Genomic DNA, 24,896 nt, shown 5'->3' on the forward strand with positions numbered 1-24,896 from the left:
ATTGAATTAATATAATATTGAAATAATTAATATGGTATAAAAAGTCTAGGACAAATCTCTTAGAATTTGCCTTTCATAAAGACCATTAATGTAGAAGCTACAATTTTAATTTTCACAGTCTTTTGCTTTTTCCTGATTTCCTGGAGATCTGGAATCACCAAGTGCAATGGATTGGGAATCTGAAACTCAAAAGCTGGGAATCTGAAACTCAAAAGCTTTGAATCTTGACACTTGCACTTATTAGGTGTGTGACTCTGGTTAGTTTACTCTGCTGGTTTGAAGAATAGATTCCTATCTGTGAAATAGGGTAAGCCCACCTATTTCCTAGGTGCTATGTATGAAGTTTGAATTAAATAATACATGTATAGTCACTCTTTCTCAGTAGGTACTTCATAAATATCTCTCTTAAAAAATCATTCTTCTTTGGTGAAAACAAATGGGAATACACTATCTTAGGAACTGTCTTATTTTAAAATATACTTTAGTCTTAAAGTAGTTTATATAGCCATCTAGGTGCAGGGTCATCAGAGCAGTGGTTCTCAAAGTCTGACTCAGGAACCCCTACATCAAAATCACCATGATGAGTGGTTAAACATGCACAATCCTGTCCTTCTTCCAAAACTTCTGGAAAGCAGGACTTGGGCATCTGCATTTTAAAAAGCTCTCAGGCAATTTTTTTGGCATGCTAGCATTTAAGGATTGTATAACAGAATTGTAATAATTCATCTTTGCTTAATGATACAAAATTTACTATTTACTGTCATGCAAATGACAAATGACAAGTGCAAATAGCATTTTTAAATAAGATGGTTGCCCAAACTACCAAATGAATTTATTTTATACTTTTAAACTAAAGATTATTTAGAAGTGCTATTTGACTATAGGAGAAAGGATCCATAGAGAATAACTACAATCTAGAACTGATTTCTAATATCATATTAATAGCTAGTTTCAATAGACTATTTAAAATGAATTAAAATGAAAATTTCAATTCCTCAGTTGCACTAGCCATGTCTCAAGTGCTCCACACCCACATGTTACCATACTGGATGGTGCGGGATAAACATTTGTATCATCACAGACAGTTCTAGAGGATGGTGCTGACCTCTGGAACACCATTTCCTGACTCAAATACACTGGATTTGTGATTATCTAAATGCATTTCATATAGAAAAATTTAGGTTTCTTACTTTGCCAGAAACAAATGCAGAGATGATGTGCAGCCCTGTCTGCCTTCTCTGCACCCTCTCCTCCCCAAACCAAAACTAACTGCAGTCTTTTTGCCTTGTTACCTATTTAAACCTTTATGAACTGCATGTGTGTGAGTGCATGCTCAGTCATGCCTGACTCTTTGTGACCCCATGGGCTGCAGCCTGCCAAGCTCCTCTGTCCATGAGACTCTCCAGGCAAGAATACTGGAGTGGGTTGCCATTTCCTCTTCCAGGGGATCTTCCTGACCCAGGGATTGAACCCATGTTTCCTGCACTGGCAGGCAGATTCTTTACCACTGCGCCACCTGGCAAGCCCTATGAACTGCATGAAAAAAATTAAAGTGAAAATGTTAGTCACTCAGTCGTGTCTGACTCTTTACAACCCTGTGGACTATAGCCTGCCAGGCTCCTTTGTCTATGGATTTCTCCAGTCAAGAATACTGGAGTGGGTAGACCTTTCCTTCCCCAGGGGATCTGGCAGATTCTTTATCTTCTGAGCCACCAGGGAAGCCCTTGCACTTCCAGTAGCTCCTTTTATGTATCATTCTCACGAAAGACAACTTCCACAGAAGAACGGTGCTGACAGTGAGGCTCCATTTGGATAAAATTTCCCTGGATGGCTCACAGACAATGAAGGCGCTCTGTTAACTATGTCCCTTTGGCGGGCTGGTAGTACACTGCTGCTAAAAGCGACGGGCTGGCTAGACTCCTGGGAGGGCAGGAACCTCCTGGTTCTTCCTCTAGGAGCTTCATTCTCCTGCGGTTCACCTCCTCCCCCACCTGCCAGAGGTTTTCCTATTAACCCTTCTCCGTTGCCCTTGTTGGTGAGTGTTGTCAGTGTGGGTGTTCATTTCTGGGGTGGAAGCCACCAGAGCAAGAACAAATGGGACGTGATGTTATTCCAAAATCATTTTTCTTTGTGACTTTTTTCCACCTGAAGACCTGCTACCAGAGAATTTGGAAAACCACACAAAATAAATTCTAAGAAATCCTCCATACCCTCAAATTAACTATAATCCCACCACCCAGATAAAAGCTCTGTTGACATTCTCAGGTTTATCTATCTTTTCTGTATGTGATAACACTTCAGATCATAGCTTCCACTTCTAAATATTCAGCTTTTTTCCCATTTAACACTATATTATGAAACTTTAATATTATAGTCTTTGAAAGCAAACTTTCTTAATATAGACGTCCTATAATTTACCACTGATCGCATGTTAGAGATTAAAGTTGATGCCAGTTTTTAATTAGAAATAATGTGACAACTATTAATGTATATAAATTTTGTGCATCTCTCTGGGTAGTAAGAAAAAAATACAAAAAGGATTTTAGGTGAATGGGTGTCAGTGTACTCGATAGAGTTCTAAACTATCTTCTAGAAAGTTTGTAGCCATTTACACCTTCATATACAGAAAATGTGAGTGTACCATTTGACCTTTTCTAAAATCGAGCGATAGCTTAAAAACATCTGTGCTAATTTCTAGAAGAAAATATTATGTAAATTGTAGTTTTTTGGTATTGCTTAAATTCATGAGGCTTAACATTTTTCATGCTTATTGGGCATCTCTAGCTTTTCTTTTCTAAGCAGCATGTACTTGGGGACTTTCCCAGTGATCCAGTGGTCAAGAGTTTGTCTTCCAATGCAGGAAGTGTGAATTTGATCCCTGGTTGGGGAACTAAGAACCCACATAGTTTGTGGCTAAAAAACCAAAACGTAGAACAGAAGCAATCTTGTAGCAAATTCAATAAAGACCTTGAAAAAATAAACAGCATGTCCTGTGTCTGTTTACTGAATTGAAGGTGGGTTTTCCTTTGTATTTTTTTATTCTTTCGCATTCTGTATATACTTCTAATTGTTTTATGAAGTCTAATCTGGGGTTCTTCAGTCAAGTATCTGTTCTTATGAAAGTGCCCCTCAGGGACCCATCTGTCCTCTTTCCTCACTCTTTCAGCTCCCCAGGCTTTCAGGCTGTCCATCTCTTTTCCTATCAGCCCCTGAATTCAAATGTCACCTATGGCAGTCTGTTCCACCTTAGTGCTGGTGCTAGTCGCTCAGTCGTGTCCGACTCTTTGCGACCCTATAGATTGTAGCCCACCAGGCTCCTCTGTCCATGAGGATTTTCCAGGCAAGAATATTGGAGTGGGTTGCCATTCACTTATCTACGGGATCTTCCTGACCCAGGGTTTGAACCCAGGTCTCCTGCATTGCAGGCAGATTTTTAACATATGAGCCACCAGAGAAGCCCTTAGTGGAATTTTAAATGGAACACTCACTGATGCTTCATCACTACTTATACAACTCAAGGTCATAGCTTTTGTCAAAGATATCTGAAGGAAGTCGTGGGAGGCCTCTGAGTGGAGAACCTCAGACATCACCCTGTCAGCCTTCTTTGTCCACCTGTGAGACTGGTTCTGGAGTCCCAGTGCTGCCAACACAACCAACAAGCTAATTCCAAGAACTGATGCCCACTCAACTCATCCCTAGAGACAAACAGTAAGGGAACGTGAGTGTGAAAGCGTAAGGGGTTACTGGACAAGAGAGTTATTTCTAGAAGGACAACTGAAAAAAAAGCCAAAATTAATCATAAACAAAACCCCAAAAGGTACTGACAAAGAGCGTTCATAATTTGATCCTAATTTTTCTTAGAATATGAACTTTTTCACATCTACCTTAAAGTTATTATTTCTCAATCAGGTATTTCAAAACCTAAGACACACATTTCTAAAAATTCACAGTTGAAAATTATATAAAGAATACCTTACCTTTGAAACTAGGAGTGAAATGATTTCTTTTACAGTGTTGTCAATCAAATCATCTATTTTGGAATGGTACTGCTGCTAGATATTAAAAGACAAAGATGCGTTAGCTGAAGTGGACACAAAACTTATTTATGTCATTAGGCATAAATGCTTTAAAGCTACTAGTTATGACATATCAGATTTACACAAAATGACCATTTTTCACCTTAGAAGAACAAAACCTTGAAAATGATCCACCAATCAACACTTTTTACATTGTGGGGTTTGAAAATTTTCCCATGTGCTCTGTTGAGTTAAGCAGCTAATGGGGTTATTATACAGATGAATTGAGTTCTTATTCTTATTCAGACAGAGGAATGTGAAGGATACTTTTTGTCTTCTCCTCTATAATTAAGGTGGCCGAGTATTTTTCTAAAGGGTTGGTTTAGCTGGGGAAGCAAAAAGACTGGAAAAAGATTTAATTAATACAGCATTTCATGTCTGACAACTCTCATTCATAAGTTATTTTAAATGTGCTCTAGAAATAAAATGAGCTCCCAATTGTTCTCGCTGAAAGGACCTTTTTGTCAGCATGGGGAGCCGCAGTTTATACAATTCTTACAATATGCTCAAGCAAGGGCAAAATTAAAATTTCATCAACAAAGGTGATAGATGGTAACAAATTAATAGGCCATAAAAGGTACAATGAAACAGCACTCACTCCCCATAGTTTTTTTTTTACTGCTTCCTCATGAAAATGATGCCTTTAAGTAAATGCAAAAAAAAAAAAAGATGTATTTAAAATAAACCTGAAAGACTCTTTATTTTTTGCCTTCTTTAGAGACTACTAGAGAGTTCTCTTCTTAAATTAGCAGGAGCTTTGGCTTTGGCGGCGTGTGAAGGCACATTCATTGAAACAGTAATTCTTCCTTTAGAAGCATTTATCTGACGGCTGATTGTCCGCAATAGCCACTTCACGAAAATGTGACTTGTAAAGACTAACCCTATCTTGATGGTTCAAGGCTTCTTGGAACAGCTAACATAATGCATGGAGTAAAAGTACTCAGGTCAGGATAAACATTAGACCAACTTAACAGCTGCTGGTTGAATGGTTTCCAAAGATGTGAGTTTTTGAAAGCTATTTTTCCTTCTGAAAACATGTCTCAAAGTTTCCACACAGAACAAAACATCAACTTAGGTCTGTTCTGGAACACACAGGAATGAGGTCCCCCCCGACAGGCTTTCAAAGTGACAAGCCATCATCTACCTGCATAAATAATGAAGAAAGGAGGCAGAATTTTGGAGCACGGGAATTGTTTTCTTTTCCTGCTTGTGTGTGTGTGTGTATGCCTGTGTGTATATGTGTGTGCTGAGAAGAGGTCTTAAATTAAGCACACATATATGAACAGGGAACTTTCTAGGCATGTATTTTTCACTCAGGGAAAGAAACTACTAAGTGCCTGTCTCCCCAAATTTGTACTCCCCAAAAGACAAACAGAATGGAAGCCTAGAGGGTGGATTCCTACTGCTGTAGTTTTTTTTTTTTTTGCTTTCAGAACAGCTTGAAGAGAAGGAAAAGGAAAAACAAGACAACAAAACAAAGAAAAGCAAGGTAGAAGAGAAAGAGCTTGAAAAACCTGGCCTAAAACCCTGGCTGGTAGTTGAGATGACCAAGGAGACCCCAGAGGTAGAGGTACAAAAACATCACTTCCCCCTCCCCACTAACCCCTCCTCCTAACTGAAACTGTTCCACTGACCAGGCAGTGGAGGAGCCTGTGCAAATGAGCCCTGCACGGCTCCCTCTCCAGGCACTCTCTTTTCATATCCTTCTCTCTCCAGATTTGTGCCTGTGTAGCAGGAGGAAATAAAAATAGCAGATTGAGGCTTCTCTTTGGGGTAGAAGAGGAAAGGGATACAGGAGACGGGTTTCAAGCTACTCTCCTTCCTCTACATGGAAAGTGCTAGAAAACATTCAGTCACCTGAAGCTGCAAAGTTTCATCTTCTTGCGCATGCCTTATCCTCAATGTTTATCTCTCTTTGCCATAACTTTCATTTTTAACTTTCATTTTTCACATTATTTAAAAAAAATAATGAAATGGCATCAGAAAGCTATTGGATATAGAACAGCAGAGCTTCTACACATTTGAATTTTGGGTTGCACTGATTTTTGGCAATTTCTTAAAATCAAGAGATGAGCCACTAAAGAGGTCATTTATATCCTTTTTATTGAAAGGCAGGGAAAAGCAGGCTCTAGGAGCCATCCAATTCTCTTATAATGCACACTTTTAGACTGCTGTTTTCTTTAATGTTTAATCCAGCCAAAAGCAGAGGGAGGGAAAGAGAGCAAGTTAAAAAGGAAGAAACAGGGTGGGAGGGAGGCTCAAGAGGAAGGGTACATGTGTATACTTCTAGCTGATTTGCATCGCTGTACAGCAAAAACTAACATAATACTGTAAGCTTTTGTAATAAATTATAATCAATTGTAATCAATTACACTCTGATTTAAAAAGTATATAATTTAAAAAGAGGGGAAAAAAGTATACATTTTAAATGTGTTACCGGGTGGAGGGGGCAAACCTAAATAGTATAATGATTGCTAGGTTGTTTTTTTTTTTATATGAGATTTTGGTGGTGCTAATAGTAAAGAACCTGTCCGCTGATTCAGGAGACACAAGAGAAATGGGTTCAATCCCTGGGCTGGGAAAATCCCCTGGAGTAGGAAATGGGAATTCACTCCAATATTCTTGCCTGGAAAATTCCATGGACAGAAGAGGCTGGCAGGCTACAGTCAATGGGGCTGCAAAGAGTCGGCCATGACTGAGTGACTGAGCAGTAGTTGGCTACTGTCAACGTATCTGATCAGCTCTGACTTCACTGATACTAAATCTGAAAGCAGCTGGGAACTTCCAGAGTCTGCTCTAGCTGTACAGGCAGCAGATGTGGTCTAGGAGTACTCTGAGTGGAAATGTGGAGGTAGCTTCAGAATTCACATTTTACATACATACTCTGCAAAGAGAATAACCCAGAAATGCCACATATAGGTAACAGAAAATTAGCTAGAAAAAAGTTATTCATTAGGGGATCCAGATAGTTTCCAAAGACAAATGTAAACACACAAAGAGATCAAAACAGTTATGAACAGAATTTATCTGGAAACATGGACATTTCCTAAGCTAAAGTTGATAGGTTTTCATTTAGATTAGCAGACCAAATTTTTGTTCAAAACCTGACAAGTTTTTGTCTGCAACAATAAAAGCTTATAAAATTTCTATCAGAATATTTCAAGTTGGATCAATGATTCTACAAACTGGTACTTTCCAGATCATTCTTAGATGAATTCTTTCCACAACTGACCTCAAAACTGTCTGTGCCCTGCTTCTCCATTAGGTGACTCTGCACTTGGATTAAGATGAACTTTGATGGTGACTGCAGCCCTAAAAGAAGCTTGCTCCTTGGAAGAAAAACTATGACCAACGTAGACAGCATATTAAGAAGCAGAGACATTACTTTGCCGACAAAGGTCCGTCTAGTCAAGGCTATGGTTTTTCTAGTAGTCATGGATGGATGTGAGAGTTGGACTATAAAGAAAGCTGAATGTTGAAGAACTGATGTTTTTGAACTGATGTTTTGTGGTGTTGGAGAAGACTTTTGAGAGTCCTTTGGACTGCAAGATCAAACCAGTCAATCCTAAATTAAATCAGTTCTGAATATTCATTGGAAGGACTGATCCTGAAGCTCCAATACTTTGGCCATCTGATGTGAAGAACTGACTCATTGGAAAAGACCCGGATGCTGGGAAAGACTGAAGGTGGGCAGAGAAGGGGACGGCAGAGGATGAGATAGTTGGATGGCATCACCAACTAGATGGACATGAGTTTGAGTAAGCTCCGTGATAGAAAGTTGGTGATAGACTGGGAAGCCTAGTGTGCTGCAGTCCATGGGGTTGCAAAGAGTCGGACATGACTGAGTGACTGGACTGACTGAGGAGTTTTTACTTCATGGAGCCCAGGGAATTCAGATCAGGCATGGGTCTGAAGTCCTGGCCCCTTTACACATGGGTAAATATCCTCATCTCACCTGACTGTTCTCATGCAGACACATAAGAAATGAAGACTAGCCAAATGCCAGTGCAATCCAGTATTCTTAAAAATTTTGGTCCTTCTGCTGGGATGATTTTAAAGGTATTGGATTGTTAGATCTGGAAATGGAAGTATTTTACTGCAATTGTAAACAAATTCCACATATGTAGGGGTCCCTGAGTTGCTCCATTAATGTGTTTTCACTTTCAGTGGATGGACCATGAGATACAGTGGGTCTGAGAGCATATGACTGCTGAAGGCCCATGCAGTCGTCTGCTCTTTTGCAGGGATGGATAACGAGGATTTCTAAGCACTGGTGGTTTTCGGATCTCCACATCTGTCCCTGAGGGCCTGGCCTGAGATTGCTGACTCATTACACACAGCTGTCACAAGAGCAGATCATTCGATCACTAATTACTCCATTAAATGCTGTTCCGGGCTGTGGCTGAGAGTGTCTGCATCATCGTATGCCATGTAAGAAAACAGAATCATAATTCAGGAGTCCAGAAGGGGCTTTACTGTGGGTAAGGAGTTGGTAAGCTTTTGTCCCAGCAATGATGATATGATAAATTTACTAGAGATTGTACAGAGGTAATTCCCTTAAATCTAGAAAAAAATAAAATCTGCTAGGTTTACCTACATAGTATACTATATATCTTTATGAGTTTCCAAATTGTGTAATAGTCTAGTTTTTTCAATAACTTTAATTTGTTGCTTGCTATACAATGGGGTCCTATGCATGGGCTCACCTATGCATGTAATGTATTCATCACTTTGTAATCATCCCCAAACTTGTCTTAAACACATACAGAGAGGAAAAGCCGGTGCAATTACATGTATATATTTCCTGGAGATTAAAAGCAAAGTATAAAATACTTCTTGAGCACGGAAACTCTTGTTTACCACTTTTCAGGGTTGCTAATGGGTTTTACACCTGCCCATTTTGAAGTATATTAATTGTGTGAAAGTTGTGGGGAACTAATTGTCTCTGGTGAGAAGGTACAGGTGCAGACATAATGAACAACAGCAGATTACTCTTCAAAATCATCCACCTATTAATGTAAAGAATCATTTGACAATGCAACAATGTTTTGTCATTTGTGTGGGCGCCTGTTTTTCTTTCAGAGTACTGGAGTGAGTTGTTTCTTACAGGGGAGGATTTTTTTTAAATGGGGATAAGATTTTTAAAGCAGTGACAAAAAATCAGTCTGCTCATTCAACAAACATTTACTATGTATCTATTGTGTGTCAGGTACTGCAGTGTATGTGAAAACAAGAACAAATGGATAAATCCAGTATTAATGGAAGAGGCAAGAGGATTCCATAAACCTGATGAGAAATGGATGTGTGTATAAAGAGACAGACAATGTTCTCAAGCAGACAATAAAAGGTTTACATCTGGCTATAGAAAACCAAGAAGGTGGTTATGAGCCATTGATAGCCAAGCCAGCTGCCTACTCATTCAGATAATTAGATAATAAATCACGTTTCAAGAGATCAGAGAATGATAAAACTGAATACTCCATAACACGTATCAGCTCCTTACTTTGTCTGTAAGGTTGTATGCTGTGGTATTAGAAATACACTTTTCCCCCCGAATTGCTCAAAGAATGAAATACGTGGATATGTGAACAAATTATGGCCAAATAGCTAATGTCTGTCTCTTGGTTAAATAAGCACGACATTCAAAATAGTGGATCTTCTTATCCTCTTGTGTAGTATTGTGTGTGTGTGCTCAGCTGTGTCCGACTCATGGACTGTACCCAGGCTCCTCTGTCCATGGAATTTCCCAGGAAAGAATACTGGAGCAGGTTGCCATTTCATCCTTCAGGGGATCTTCCCAATCCAGAGACTGAACACATGACTCTTGCATTTCCTGCACTGGCAGGCGGATTCTTTACCACTCATCACCTGGGAAACCTCTTATCCTCTTAGTGGTTACCTAAGCCCTTCTGCTTGGATTAGAGTTGTTAGCCCAGTGAAGAGCTGGTTCTGAGTTTGACTCCCACGTGTCAACTCTAAGAGTTGTAAGATTTAACATATCTGTAGAGCACAGAGGCATTTGACTTATTAAAAAATATTTATTTAATCTAGTCAATCCTGTAAGGTATAAAGGGTTTTCAAACGATGTTCCTCCAAGGTTCTGGGTGGTACCTCAAGAAAACCTGTGTGCGGAAGGGGTACGGCTTCTGACACAGGTGGGCTGCCGTCTATGGGGTCGCACAGAGTCGGACACGACTGAAGCAACTTAGCAGCAGCAGCAGCAGCCCTTCCCTGAATCTGATGATGGTGCTATCCCAGACCATGAGTAGGAGGAAAGGCTGTTATCACAGTGGGCATATCCTTCACTGAAATTCACAACTGGGTTCTTCTGTATGGAATGACCTTAAGAGTGGCCTCCTGGTTCTCAAATTTACAGGCTACCATGTACATATGCTATATGTCATCTATAGCCTCTAACTCTAAATTCTTTTAATATTATTAGTGAAAGTATACACTACATATATATACATCTTAAAAATGTTAACAATCACTCTGCTTCTGAATTCATTTAGAATTTAAAGAAGGGTGAATTCACTTGGTTTTAAATAATTTTATCTTAAAAAATTATAAAGTAGTCTGTTGATTCTGCAGCTCAACAGGGAGGAAACATTTCCTTTGACATTATTTAAGGTGAAAGTATTTACATGTGTTTTAATGCATCTTTGGGTATTGCTATGAAGTATTATATACATACACACCAACCAAAAACCTGAAAATGGAATTATATTATTTTAATTTGAAAAGATGAACATAAAAAAGGTACACTTACAAGAATAATAATTCAAATGAAAATGTGTGTGTGTGTGTTTTTTAAATGAAACTTACCCACTGACTATCAAACTGGATCATGCCATGAGGGAAAATAAAACATGATGAAGGAGAACATAAGGAAAAAATAAAGAAATGATGAAAAAGTAATTACAATGGGCAAAGATGCAACAAAATATTAACTTAAAGAGGTAATCTAAGAAAAAGAGATCCGTTTTACCCAATCACCACTCTCAACAAAAATAAAATCACGGGGTAAAATAAACTCTATTTCTGAATACAGAACCAAACAAAATAGAAATCAAATTGAAACAATGGGGTATTCGTTGAAAAAAAGCAAAGACCAATTTTCCAGTATATTTCTATTTGATCTTTTTTTTTAAAAAGGAAACTTTTGTGTAAATAAAATATTTCATGGGCTATTTTCTGTGGCTTGTTTTTTGGATGCAAACTGGATACTCTATATTTGTATAAACAAAGCAAGTAGCTTTCTAGCTTTCTCATTTGCTTGTGAAAAGCAAGGTTTATGTAAATACACAATACCTAAGCCATTAAAAGGTATATCTGAAATTCAATGGCCACTTGTAAAATTTGGGGCAGTCTTTGTATTAAAAAGAAGAAACTGATAAGAGCAAAGGATAAATGGGCATTCCATTATTATAATACAGGAAAGATCAAACACTTGTATGGGGAATTAGGTCTATTTCATCTAGTCAAGTAAGAAACTTCTGGAAACAGCATGTCCCTCTCTGCAAGGGCACCCTACATTACCACATGCAACATTCAATCCACTTACCTCCTGTCCTCCATCCAGGGCACAGAGCTTAGTGCTTTGCTTTTTGGCATCAACTAGCACATTAAACATCGTACACATAGAAGCTGGGATGCGCAAGTCAGTGGTTTTGCTTGCCTTTTGCAGCTTGAGTTCGAATGCGGTTCTTGTTCTATTCATTAAAACATGAATTCAGAGTAAGAAATCTGACATGTCCCCCCTGATCTGTAAAAGTGAAATCAATACTACAAGATGCTAATTTAAAACAGGCAAATACGGAGTGTGGCTGCCTGGGAGCTGGGAGGTGGGATGCTCTTCTTTTTAGGTGTCATGTATGAAAGATCAGACTGTGATACTACTTGGATACTCACTCAGACAGGTAAGTGAAACCGTGAAGTTTTTCCATTCAAAGTACACACTAGATGTCTGCGTGAGTATCCAAGTAGTGTATTAAAGCAGAACAAATCCTCTGTGTGAGGGTTTACCAAATTAAGGACATGTTTGGGAAACACTAAAACACATAATTAATGTGCAACACAGAATATATAATTCTTTTATGTCACTTAGTTTCTCTTTCAAACACCTGAAGTTGCATTTAGGTTTTTTGTTTTTGTTTTTTTTTTTAAAGAAACTGCATAATAGATGATTTGGAAATGGTTTTGCTAAAATGTCCAAAGAATATTCATAGATTTGATACAATAGAATCACAGATGCCAAACCTGATATTTTTTAAACATTAAATAATCTAATTCATGGCTTTGCTTTACAAAGCCATTAAACATTATTTTAAAGAGAGAATTTTCCTTGCTTTGAAGATTTCAGTATTATCCAGTTGCTCCAACCAGAATTTGTTATTTCAATATGCTGCCTGCATTGCTCTTGTATATCTCATGAACAAAGGCAATGGGGAAAATCATGCTAATTAGGATGAAATGCTGATTTTGTAAAAATATTAAATACAATGAAAGCGCATGTGGAAGAATTCAAAGCTTCATAACTTATTTCTGGTTAAGTTCTGAAGAATGTAAGTGGACACTTGGAACTCATCTGATGTGGATAGAGAATACCAGAAAACAGAACAATTGATGGCAATGATCATCATTGAAGTTTGCCACGCCATTTCACAGCACGTGAACACGGTACATAATTCATAAAGTACTTAACAGATCTCTTCCATGTGTCTCAGGATGCACTGCCTTGGGGATTTAAAGTACAGCATTCCCAGAGATAACAATAAGCACAATAGAAAGGATTAATACGGGTATGGGTACTATGGCTGAGAGCAATGATTTATTGTTTAGTCACTAAGTTGTGTCCAACTCCTTGTGACTCCATGGACTGTAGCCCACCAGGTTCCTCTGTTCATGGGATTTTCCAGGCAAGAATACTGGAGTGAGTTGCATGCCCTCCTCCAGGGGATCTTCCCAACCCAGGGATGGAACCCGCTTCTCTGATGTCTCCTGCATTAGCAGGTGGGTTCTTTACCACCAGCGCCACCTGGGAAGCCCCACGGGCAATGTTAGGAGACCTGAAAAAAAGTAGTGGGCCAATTGCACCAAGCACATTCATCCTCAGAGTTTAGGTCGAAGTACGTAACGTCCTTTAAATTTTGGAAAAGCTATACATATTGAAACCTTTCTTGTGATAGCTATGTAAAAGGTGCTTGGTGAAATGTGGTATTTTGGGTGCTTGGCAGAGTAAGCAGCAACTTGAAAATATATATCTACCTTTTGACACAGGCTTCTATCATGTCACTGGCCATTAGTTTAAGTCTTTGCTCTAAGTGATGGGCAAATTCTTGTTCTGGCCAGTGAAGATCAAAGACAAACATTTGCAGTGCATCAAGTTTCCAAAAAAGGTCTTCTGATGTTGCTGAGCCATTGCTAGAAGAAAAAGGAAGAAGGAACATTGTGAACTTCCACTATTATCTACATGGATCACCCATACATTATTATTATTTTTTTTTCTGTATCAATTGTTGTCAGTGAAAAAATGCTACATAAAACTTCTAATGATCAATATTTTCTTTGCTCAGCCTCCTAATTTTCCCTTTTTACTTCTTCTTAATGCATGAGGCAAGGCAAGGAGAACAAAATAGAAATACAGCAGTAAAGTTTCATACAAAGGGGTCAAATAATAGGTAATGATCTTTACTAAAGAAAAAAATAAAATTATATATATAGGAACAGACAAATGTTCTTTACCAACCTCTAGGATAAACATAAAATACATACTTTCTCCTAGAAATTCAAAGAAGTATGTTTTATGCAAGAATATCCATATGATGGCAACTATGAGCTTTACTCAACTCATGCACGTATGCTTCTGTCATCATGATGGCTTCTGTTTGTCTTCATGTATGTTGCCTTCAGGGTTTTAAATTTCTCAGTTACAGGTAAAGGTGAAACAGGTACCAGGAAGGAAATAATAAAGTGGGTAGGGAAGCAAATCTTGCCTCTATTTTGAAATGCTTTGGGCCTTTTCTCGCTCATAATTAAACCTTACTTACTACAAGGTATGGTCTAACAGAGAAAAGATATGCAAGGTGCTCTCAAGTTGGAGCAACATCATATATTTCAGGTCCTTCCATCTATCTAACCAAGAAGCCAAGGTCTGCTATGCCTTCACCACTATGGTAAAGGTTACTCTGCTGCTGCTGCTGCTAAGTCGCCTTAGTCGTGTCCGACTCTATGCGACCCCATAGACAGCAGCCCACCAGGCTCCCCCTTCCCTGGGATTCTCCAGGCAAGAACACTGGAGTGGGTTGCCATTTCCTTCTCCAATGCATGAAAGTGAAAAGTGAAAGTGAAGTTGCTCAGTCGTGTCCAACTCTTAGCGACCCCATGGACTGCAGCCCACCAGGCTCCTCCATCCATGGGATTTTCCAGGCAAGAGCACTGGAGTGGGGTGCCATTGCCTTCTCCAAAGGTTACTCTAGGGACCATGTTTTCACACCATGCAAGGAGGTAATTTGTGTCAGAGTATATAATATTTGGGCCAATGATAGTATTATTTACTTTCCCATTAACCTAGTATACAGCCTAAGAGGAAAAGAGATGATTTGAAAATAACAGTCCTATGTATACTGCAACTTAATTATAAAAGAGAACAATAGAAAAAGAAACAAAAACTGCTGTATGATTCATTTCTGCTTAGCTTTCCAACATTTAACATATACTAACCTGAAATTTATATTTCAGGTGTGTAAAAGAAAAATTTTAAGATAAACTAATTTATCACAAAGGCACAGTGGAAAATTTTTATAAAGAAAAATTCTTTTAAATAACCACATTGTTTAGCTAAACATATCTTAATTAGTCAGCTTAAAAACAATCACCTCCTGCTCTGGCTAATTAAAGGCTTATTTCTATGCCCTTGCTCCCCCACAGCCTCAGCATCTCAGCTCCATCACCAATCTACTCTGCTCTCGTCCTCCCATTCTGCCAGTAATTCCTCATGATCTCCTCGTCTAGCCAAGATGTCCTCAGAGTTAAATTCTCAAGGGAGCAATCACAGCAAAGCAGTGAACATTACTCACAGCACTTTGTTCACTTACTGTCTCCAAACCTTAATATTCAGTGCCCCAAAAGTATCATTAAACAAAAGAACCAGAGAACCAGACTGACACTGCTATAAAAAAGTTTGAGAAAACACTATATTTAATTCATTTTGCCACTTATATAATAAAAATAAGTGAAAAAGATCATGAAGCAAAATCCTCTGATACACTTACAGTGTGCAGTTTGGTAGATTAGAAGAACTATGTTTTAAGAGTAATTGGATGTAATTGGCAAAGAAGCAAATTTATTTCTTATAATTTTTCAACAAAACAACAGCAACAAAACCCACCATTAAGATAAAACCCCAAATAGTAAAGGTATAATTCTAATAAAAATTGACTTTCTCATTATATGTGACAAACAAACCTTTATAGAGAATATGGATATATGTTTTTTGTTCTTTGATCCTGTTACAGAATGATTCTAAATGATACATATGCTCAATTGGAAATGTAATTAAGGTAACAAGTGTTTGTTACAATTAAATAGATGAAAAATGTAAATAGGTTTTCTCTCAAGCTGGCATGTATAACCTGCAATTTATTCATAACTTTTTCATTTTAAAATAACTTCTGATTAGTAACCTATCCCTAAAAGTATTAATCGCAGGTTAAAGAATCCAAATGTGAAAAATGGAGTGTGAGATAATTTCCTGAAAATGCCAGCAGTAACTTACCTTACTGGCATTCACTCCTAGAGCTAAAAAAGCCAGAATTCTATAGACAGGGAGAGATTTAGAGGAGCATCTATGAAGATGATTTATACACATGTGGGTTCAAAGCCTGTCATTTGCTGACTGTGAGTTCTGCCTTTTAACTTCTTGGTGACTTAGTTTCCTGTTGGGGAAAGTGATATTTACCTCACAGGGTTGTCACAAGGCTTAACCAAGGTAAAGAATTTGGCCTTCTATCTCACTTAATGGTAGCTAATTTTCTTCTTTGAATTATTATTTTTTCTAGCTGACTTCATGTGAGATCTTGTGCAAAGCATGGGGTATTACTGAGTTCATTTCACTTCTGTGAGGCTCAAACTTTTGGAAACCATTCAGTTATGGGTAATAATGATGATTGGTGATAATGTAATAATAATTATGCTAATAACAATCATAACGTAGATTGTAGTTATATAGTAGTTATCATTTATGGAGACCCTAGGCTGTGCCAGGCTCTTTTCACAGTGTTTTTTTTTTTTAATCCTCCCAAAACATCTTTAAATTAGATGTCATAACCATTTTAGAGTTGAGGAAACTGAGGTTAATGAAGACTTAATGATGAATAAGCTAAGCTAATGATGCATAAGGATCTAAAAGTAAGGCTGATCGATTTCAAAGCCCACGTCCTTTTCACTTTAATGACTCTCATTTACCAAATCTGCAATAGGGAGGCTGGTGACAATCTGGAGTTAATAAATATGGCTTGTAATGATATAAAGATTATTTAAAAATAACAAGATGCAACAAATGGTACATGAAAGGACAAAAGAAGACTCGCTGGTGCTGAGAAACAAGGGACAAACCCTTATCTGCAACCTGCATGATTGTTTCTTTAAAGGTGAGACTAACATAAAAGCAGGAAAAGATTGTGTTCTTAAAACTGTTCTTACAAAGGTTTTTCTACATAGACAAGATAAATCACACAACTGGAGGCAACAAAGGATCCTGGACATACACAGCGCTAACCACACTGCTTGCCTGAATATGGAACACTCCGGTTATACCACTTACACTAGAGGCACAACCTAGGGCGCAAAATGACCCTGCCCCACAGATCACATATGAACATCAAAGCTGGGAGTACTTTTTTTTTTAAAAAGAAAATCTATATTATGTATCATCGATATGCTAAGCTTAGCTCAATAGCTTCAAAAACTCAAACAAATAAAACCAAAACACAGTATTCCTCAACCAATGAAGATAAATGCCATGCAATCTAAACACATTTGCACAGAACACAGCCCAGGCCATGCACCAGCTAACACACCACCAGGAAAGAAGTGAGGGATACACACGTGGACTCATATAAAGAAGCCATCCACGAAGGAGTAGAAAAGCTAGGAATCTGTGGAAGGTTAAGAGGCAGACTTGGAAGTTTTGGAAGAGCTACATTGGGAAGACTGTTGGCGATATTCCTGTAAAGAAACAGACAACGTGGGAAGGGACCACCATGAGCAATAACTACAGATGGCCATGTGGAAAGTCATAAGGGCAGGACAGAAGAGACAGGGGCTCTGTGGACACTATTGCAAGATACCTACTTGACAGGCTGCCATGTCTCTTGCTCAAAACCTCTGTGAATTGACTGAGCGATGGAGGACTCCATGAGATCCACGTAGCGGACAACCAACGGCACAAAGATTTCTTGCAAGTGTTTATGAAATTTTCCATTACATAAAAGTGCTGAAATAGTCAAGCAGAAACAGAGTTTGTCAGAGGGCTTATAGCAGGCATCTGGAAAATACGGATGAAAAACTTTTCTGGAAAGAGTATCACACAGAACCAATAAAATACAGAGAATAACGGGCTTTGTTCCTCATACGGGATATCATGCAATGAAAACTAACCAAGAAGTATAGTCACCATCTCCATATGGCTGTAAAAACCATAAATGTATCTCTATAAAATCTTCCTGGCAGGTGGCATGGTTTTATTTTCTAAAAGGATTAGCTCACGAGGCATTTGGCCACTTGTTGGAGAGTCAAACGAACTGTGGAGTGCCCTAAACATCTTAACACATGTAAATACGGCAATTAACCAGCGTTCTAATTCTCATGGGCTTCCCAGGTGGCTCTAGTGGTAAAGAACCCGCCTGCCAATCCAAGAAACATAAGAGATGGGGATTAGATCCCTGAGTCAGGAAGATCCAGGAGGGCATGGCAATCCACTTCAGTATTCTTGCCTGGGAATACTTGGAAAGTCCCTGTAGCTCAGATGGTAAAGAATCTGCCTGAAATGCAGGAGACCTAGGTTTGATCCCTTAGTCAGGAAGATCCCCTGGAGAAGGAAATGGCAACACACTCCAGTATTCTTGCCTGGGGAATTCCATGGATTGAGGAGCCTGGTGGGCTACAGTCCATGGGGTCGCAAAGTCAGACACGACTGAGCGACTAATACACATTCTTGCCTGGAGAGTCCCATGGACAGAAGAGTCTGGCGGGCGAGAGTCTACGAGGTGGCAGGAGTCAGACACAACTGAAAAGATTTAGCATGTATACATAATCCCTGTGGTATGCTGTGTATCACAGAACTGCTGCTGCTGCTAAGTCACTTTAGTCGTGTCGGACTCTGTGCGACCCCATAGATGGCAGCCCACCAGGCTCCCCTGTCCCTGGGATTCTCCAGGCAAGAACACTGGAGTGGGTTGCCATTTCCTTCTCCAATGCATGAAAGTGAAAAGTGAAAGTGAAGTCGCTCAGTCGTGTCCGACTCTTCACGACCCCATGGACTGCAGCCTACAAGGCTCCTCCGTCCATGGGATTTTCCAGGCAAGTGTATTGGAGTGGGGTGCCATCGCCTTCTCCAATCACAGAACTAAACCTATTCAATTAAGTCTGCTTGCTTCTAAGAGATATACTAGTTTAACTCACCAGGAGGGTGACTGTGGCCTTGGGAATGTCTATTCCACTTTATGAACTTTTTAGTTATTTGTGAAATTTTTCTTAATCACTCACTTCTCCATGTGTGTAAGTAAAGAGAGTCAGCATATCCCATGCATTTTTTAGTTGTCCATTAGTCTTTAGTGAATTGTGATGAAGTAATAGAATAAACATCCTACCTAATGCCATTGCAGGAGTCTAAGAATCAATACTACTAGGACAGGACTGCTGGACAAGATGCACTTTACCTCCACTAAGAGATGGCTGCTTTCTACGCACAGGTCATAACTGTTTTAGAATAGTCAGTGCTGTGGATGGAATGTCCATGTCCAAAATTCGTATGTTGAAATCCTAACTCCCATTCCCCAATGGCTCAGCATGTAAAATATCCACCCACAAAGCAGGAGACACAGAACACAGGTTCAATCCCTGGGTCTGGCAAATCCCCTGGAGAAGGAGATGGCAACCCACTCCAGTAGTCTTGCCTGGAAAATCCCATGGACAGAGCAGCGCAGTGGGCTACAATCCTTGGGGTTGCAAAGAGTTGGACAGAACTGAGTGACTGAGGACAGTAAGCACATTAATATGATGGTATTGGGAGACGGGGTCTTTGGGAAGTGATTAGGTTGAGGGCAGAGCCCTCAACAATAGGATCAGGGCCCTTCTTAGAGACCCTAGAGACAATCCCTCGACCCTTTCACCGTGTAAAGTTACAGTGAGAAGATGGTTGGTGGTGAGCCAGGAAATCTAGCCCTCCCTAGACACTGAATCTGCTGGTGCTTTGATGTGAGCCTTCCCAGCCTCCAGAACTGTAAGGAAGAAATTTCTGTGACTTATAAGCCACCCAGTGTGAGGTATTCTGTTGTGGTAACTGGAACTAACACAGTGTGTGCCCAAGTTACACCATGAATGAAGAGAAATTCTGTAGGAAAATACATTCTGTAGGAAAGTAATGCTAAGCAACTGTCAACAAAGAATTTGTCATTTTTTAGATGATAGTACATATTTCTCAAGGGGACATCCTAAACTCAGTTGTGATTACTTTAAATAATCTTCAAAGTGAAAATGTATTCATTTAAAAAAATACTCTTTGGTTAGCAAAGGTATTTCTTAAGAGATGGTATTTTAACTGAGCCTAAAAAGCGGAGAGTGAACTGAACTGAACTGATGCTAAGTGAAATAAGTCAGACAGAGAAAGACAAATAGAATATAATATTATTACATGTGGAATCTTAAAAATGTACTTATCTAGTAGATAAAAAATACACAGACTCACAGATATAGAGGACAAAATAGTAGTTACCAGTAGGAAGGGGAAGAGGACTAAGAGGCGTGTGCATGCTAAGTCGCTTCAGTCGTGTCCGATTCTTTGCGACCCCATGGACTGCAGCCCACCAGGCTCCTCTGTCCGTGGGATTCTCCAGGCAAGAATACTGGAGTGGGGTGCCATGTCCTACTCCAGGGAAGAGGTATAAACAACCAGGTATAAAATAAGCTCCAGGGGAACAGAGACACTGACGCAGAGAACAGACTTGTGGACACAGTGTGGGAAGAGGAGGGCGGGATGAACTGAGAGAGCGCGGCATACATACACATTTATACATACACATTTCAGTGTATAAAACACACAGCTAGCAGGAGCTGTTGTTTAGCAAGGGGAGCTCTGTGATGACCTACAGGGGTAGGATGGGGGGTTGGCAGGGAGGCTTAGGAGGGAAAGGACATGTGTACACTTATGGCTGTTTCTTGCTGTTGTACGGTAGAAAACAACACAACATTGTAAAACAATTACCCTCCAATAGAAAATAAAAGAGTATGCTCCAGTGATACCTTGCAAAACACAGGAAATATAGCCCACGTTTCACAGTAAAGATAAATGGAGTGTAACATTTAAAAATTGTTAATCACTGCATGGTACACCTATGTATGTGTGTGCAGGTTCAGTCACTCAGTCATGTCTGACTCTGTGACCCCATGGACCACAGCCTGCCAGGCTCCTCTGTCCATGGAATTTTTTCCAAGCAAGAATACTGGAGTGGGTTGCCATTTTCTACTCCAGGGGATCTTCCTGACCCAGGGATCAAACCTGTGTGTCTTGTGTCTCCTGCACTGGCAGCGCATTCTTTACCGCTAGCACCACCTGGGAAGCCCTGTACATCTGTAATATATAAGATTTTATATCCACTATATTTCAATAAATAAAAGTGAACTAACACTGTGAAAATATTCAGTGTGCTTATAATACACATTGAAAGGACAATTTCATGGACAATTTTACATGGCTGTACAGATAGACTGTGTGCCTAAACCTTCATTTATATGGCCTCTGAATAAAAAGTATAAAGAACCTTAGGCTTTGCATCTTGATGAAAGTGAAAGCCGCTCAGTCATGTCCGACTCTTTCCCACTCCATGGACTATACAGTCTATGGAATTCTCTAGGTCAGAATATTGGAGTGGGCAGCCTTTCCCTTCTCCAGGGGATCTTCCCAAGCCAGGGATCTAACCCAGGTCTCCCACATTGCAGGTGGATTCTTTAGCAGCTGAGACACAAGGAAGGCCCAAGAATATTGGAGTGGGTAGCCGATTGCTTCTTCAGCAGTTGCATCCTGATAGGTACTATTAAATAGCATCATTATTTTGAACTATACCAAAGCCAAAATACTGACTAATGTTAACAAATCATTTCCCCTGCAAATGAGCAGTCTACCTCATCAGTTCAAATGCTACTTTACTACACATTTAGAGATTAGGTAAGTTGGCTATTCAGCCATACTTAGTTTGTTAAGATGAAAACGCACATAAGGAAAATCATGCTCAGTTACTATTAAATGTTACAATGATTCTAAGATTAAGTAGCAGTTGTCTCAAATGTATTTCTGGCAAGAGCGCTCTCTTATGAAACAAATTTCACATCTACAAATGAGCACTTTACCTCATTAATTCAAATGCTACTTTATTGTACATTTAGAGATTAGATATGTTGGCTATTAAGTCATGCTTAGTTTGTTAAAAAGAAGCACATAAGGAGAATCACACACGATTATTATGTTATTACATGTTATAATGATTCTAAGATTAAGTAGCAGTTGACTCAGATTATTTCTAGTAAGAGCTCTCTCTTTTTTTTTTTTTTGATATACTTGATAAGCACTGGATTCATTATCTTGTTAAACAAGCCTGTTTCTCTTCTCTTATTTTGAACCCAGGAATAAAAACAGATCATCCACCTGATCAATATACTGGCAACCTGGAAGTTGTACCAGAGGGCTTTCCTTCAGTTCCAACGTCCAATTAGGAGTGAGAACCTGCATATTTTATATCCTTACTATCTTTCTAGCACATCTCTTCCTTCTGTTCATCAACACTGCTGTTGTCCTAGGTCCAACCCTCTCATCTCCCGTCTTGGCTAATGCAATAATTTTCTAACTGGTCTTAGGCACCTAATTTTCCTTCTGCCCATTCATCTTCTTAAAATCTCAAGCAGAGGAGTGTGCTAAAATATGAAACAAAGAATGTATCTCTTAAAGATTATAATTTTTAAATGGATCCTCAAGACAAACTTCAAAAGCCTTAGCATGAAATGAAAGCCATCTATGAGGTATCTTAATATGACCTCTCCGGCTCATTTTGGTTACCTGACTCCCTTTACTTCCTGTGGTCCAGCCATAATGATTCTGATGGTTTAGTTTAAGTAGACACTTTCCAGTCTAAGTCTCTCTTGAAATGCTTCATTCTGTTGTCCTTTTGCCAAATTACTGGTTTCCTCTGTTTATTCTTCACCCTGCACAGGCTTCTACTGTGGTCCATGCTATACTTCTGTACTTGATGACGTTATCTCTTTCTTCCTATAAGGGTGCAAGGTCCATGAAGAAGGGACCGTGTCTGTACTCTTAGTACTCAACAAAATCCCTGTCTCAGAGCAAGTGTTCAAATCTTTGTTGAATGAATGACTTGAATACTCTAAAGATTACTATATAGTTACTACATTATTATTCTGTATAAGAATGTATCAAGGCCTGTGTATCTTTTCATATTTTATATAAAATATACAGTACTAAATACTTTTATAAGAAATCCTATTTTTAGACCAGTATGTTCAATATTAGACTGCTAAGGATTCTACTGGATATTCATTGTTGTTTAGTCACTAAGTTGTGTTTAACTCTTTGTGACCCCATAGACTGTAGCCTGGGCTTCCGCTGGTGGCTCAGTAGTAAAGAATTCATGGGCAATACGGCAGCCAGAGGAGACACAGGTTTGACCCCTGGGTTGGGAAGATCCTCTAGGAGGGCATGGCAACCCACTCCAGTATCCTTACCTGGAGAATCTCATGAACAGAGGAGCTTGGCGGGCGACAGTCCACACGGTCACAAAGAGTAGGATGTGACTGAAGTGACTTCATGAACTGTAGCTCACCAGGCTCCTCTGTCCATAGGATTCTCCAGGCAAGAATACTGGAGTGGGTTGCCATTTCCTTCTCCAGGGGATATTCCTGACTCAGGAATCGAACATGTGCCTCCTGCTTGGCAGGTGGATTCTTTACCACTAAACCACCTGGGCAAGCTCCTCTACTGGATATAAATGTCAATTTTGTGTCTCTTATTTCATTATTATTATTCCTTTGGGCATGCTTGTGGGATCTTAATTGCCTGACCAGTGACCAAATCTGGGGTCCCAGCAATGGAAGCCTGGAATCCTAATCACTGGACCTCCAGGGAATTCTATGTCTCTTATTTTAGTGAATGTACCAAAGGGAGTATTTCTTCTGTTCAGTTATGACTTGACAGCAGACTATTACATCCTGCAGAATTAGGAGAAAATGGAGATTTATTTCCCTTATTTCCTAAGTACAGTCACAAGTGTTGAATTCTGGCCAAAAGTTTGCTCACATTTTAGCAGAGCTTTCCTTTTTCATTAAAAATATCAAATTATAAACACAAGTCCCAAAGTTTTAGAAAATTGGCAACTGGTAGTACTACTTCTTTAGTAAAAGGCAAGGAAGGATGAAGGGAGAGATGGGACAGAGGAGAGAAAGGAAGAGGAAAAATGAGAAGAAATGAAGAGAAAATACACATAGAAAGGTAAAGAGAGAGAGAGGACTCGGTTTCAAAAAGCAAGACTCCCTGGATACAGACGACACTATACTTGTGTATGTAAATGTATGCTCCTTTTCTCAATTGCCCATATGCCAGTTTGCATCCCACTCCTATCAGACACTGTCAAAAGCCCTCTTAATACATAGCCCCAGGCATCAGAATGAGTGTGTCTATCTTCCCCATATGGTGTAATGAGGATGGGTTAGGATTTGGGACTGCCACCTGTCCAAATCAAGCCTTTACAAGGCTTCCACTGCAACAGCTCATTGGAAGAGGCAGGTTCTCAACACAGCATCATTCAAGAATGTCATGACCTTATACCAGAGGTGTGGAAGTAGAAAGAACTGCTCAGAAGGATTCTCACATAGTGGTTATGAGAACGTAAGTGGAAGACCAGCATCTACTTTGTTGATAAAAGTATTTTTTTCCAAAAGATTCCATGTTTTCCAAATACCACCTTGTCGAAAATAGGGAGCATCAATGACATCAAGCCCAACAGTACAATTAGAAATGGCAAAAAAAAAGTAAAAGGCTTAAATAAAAGGTAAACTGGGGTGCAGATGTGCCCAATTATTTTGAGCATTAATTAATTAATTCCAATAATAAATTAGTGTTGATTATTTACATACCCCAAAGAGTCTTACATTTACAAAAGTACTCGTCATAGGCTTTTAACAGTCAGATTTCAACAGAGAATTTAAACTTGATCCATTTAGTAACAATTACTAAGACAATAATCACTGGAAAAATTAAGAATATGCAGATAAAAGAGTTTGTGTATTGTGTTTAGGGTTCATGTATCTCCTTTAGGGAGAGGGGAAAGGCTACCCACTCCAGTATGCTGGCCTGGAGAATTCCATGGAGTCCATGGAATTCCATGGGGTCGCAAAGAGTCGGACTCAGCCTAGCAACTTTCACTTTCTTCTGTTGACAGATGCATATAATGGGATCCCCATCACAGGAAGTATGAATATGAAGTTCAGGAGAAACGCCAGGAGGGCTGTAGCCTAAAACAGCATTATGTAAAAAGA

The 24,896-nt window shown here is 39.3% G+C and overlaps 1 protein-coding gene across 12 annotated transcripts in view; it reads right to left on the reverse strand.

The window, feature by feature from the left end:
* The window catches only part of CADPS2 (calcium dependent secretion activator 2), a 582,333-nt gene that overhangs the window by 55,663 nt on the left and 501,774 nt on the right, over nucleotides 1-24,896 (reverse strand). For 4 of the 12 annotated variants that reach the window (XM_070787295.1, XM_070787298.1, XM_070787300.1 and 1 more), the window contains 4 exons: nucleotides 17,430-17,571; nucleotides 13,344-13,499; nucleotides 11,641-11,788; nucleotides 3,978-4,052 (listed from right to left, as the gene is read on the reverse strand). In XM_070787295.1, coding sequence (XP_070643396.1) covers nucleotides 3,978-4,052; nucleotides 11,641-11,788; nucleotides 13,344-13,499; nucleotides 17,430-17,571 — 521 coding nt within the window. Of the gene's footprint in view, nucleotides 1-3,977; nucleotides 4,053-10,901; nucleotides 10,917-11,640; nucleotides 11,789-13,343; nucleotides 13,500-17,183; nucleotides 17,304-17,429; nucleotides 17,572-24,896 lie in introns of all 12 variants that reach the window. The other 8 variants (XM_070787293.1, XM_070787296.1, XM_070787299.1 and 5 more) reach the window with 3 other exon arrangements.

This window comes from Bos indicus, chromosome 4 (assembly GCF_029378745.1).
Source record: "Bos indicus isolate NIAB-ARS_2022 breed Sahiwal x Tharparkar chromosome 4, NIAB-ARS_B.indTharparkar_mat_pri_1.0, whole genome shotgun sequence".
Lineage (NCBI taxonomy): Eukaryota > Metazoa > Chordata > Mammalia > Artiodactyla > Bovidae > Bos > Bos indicus.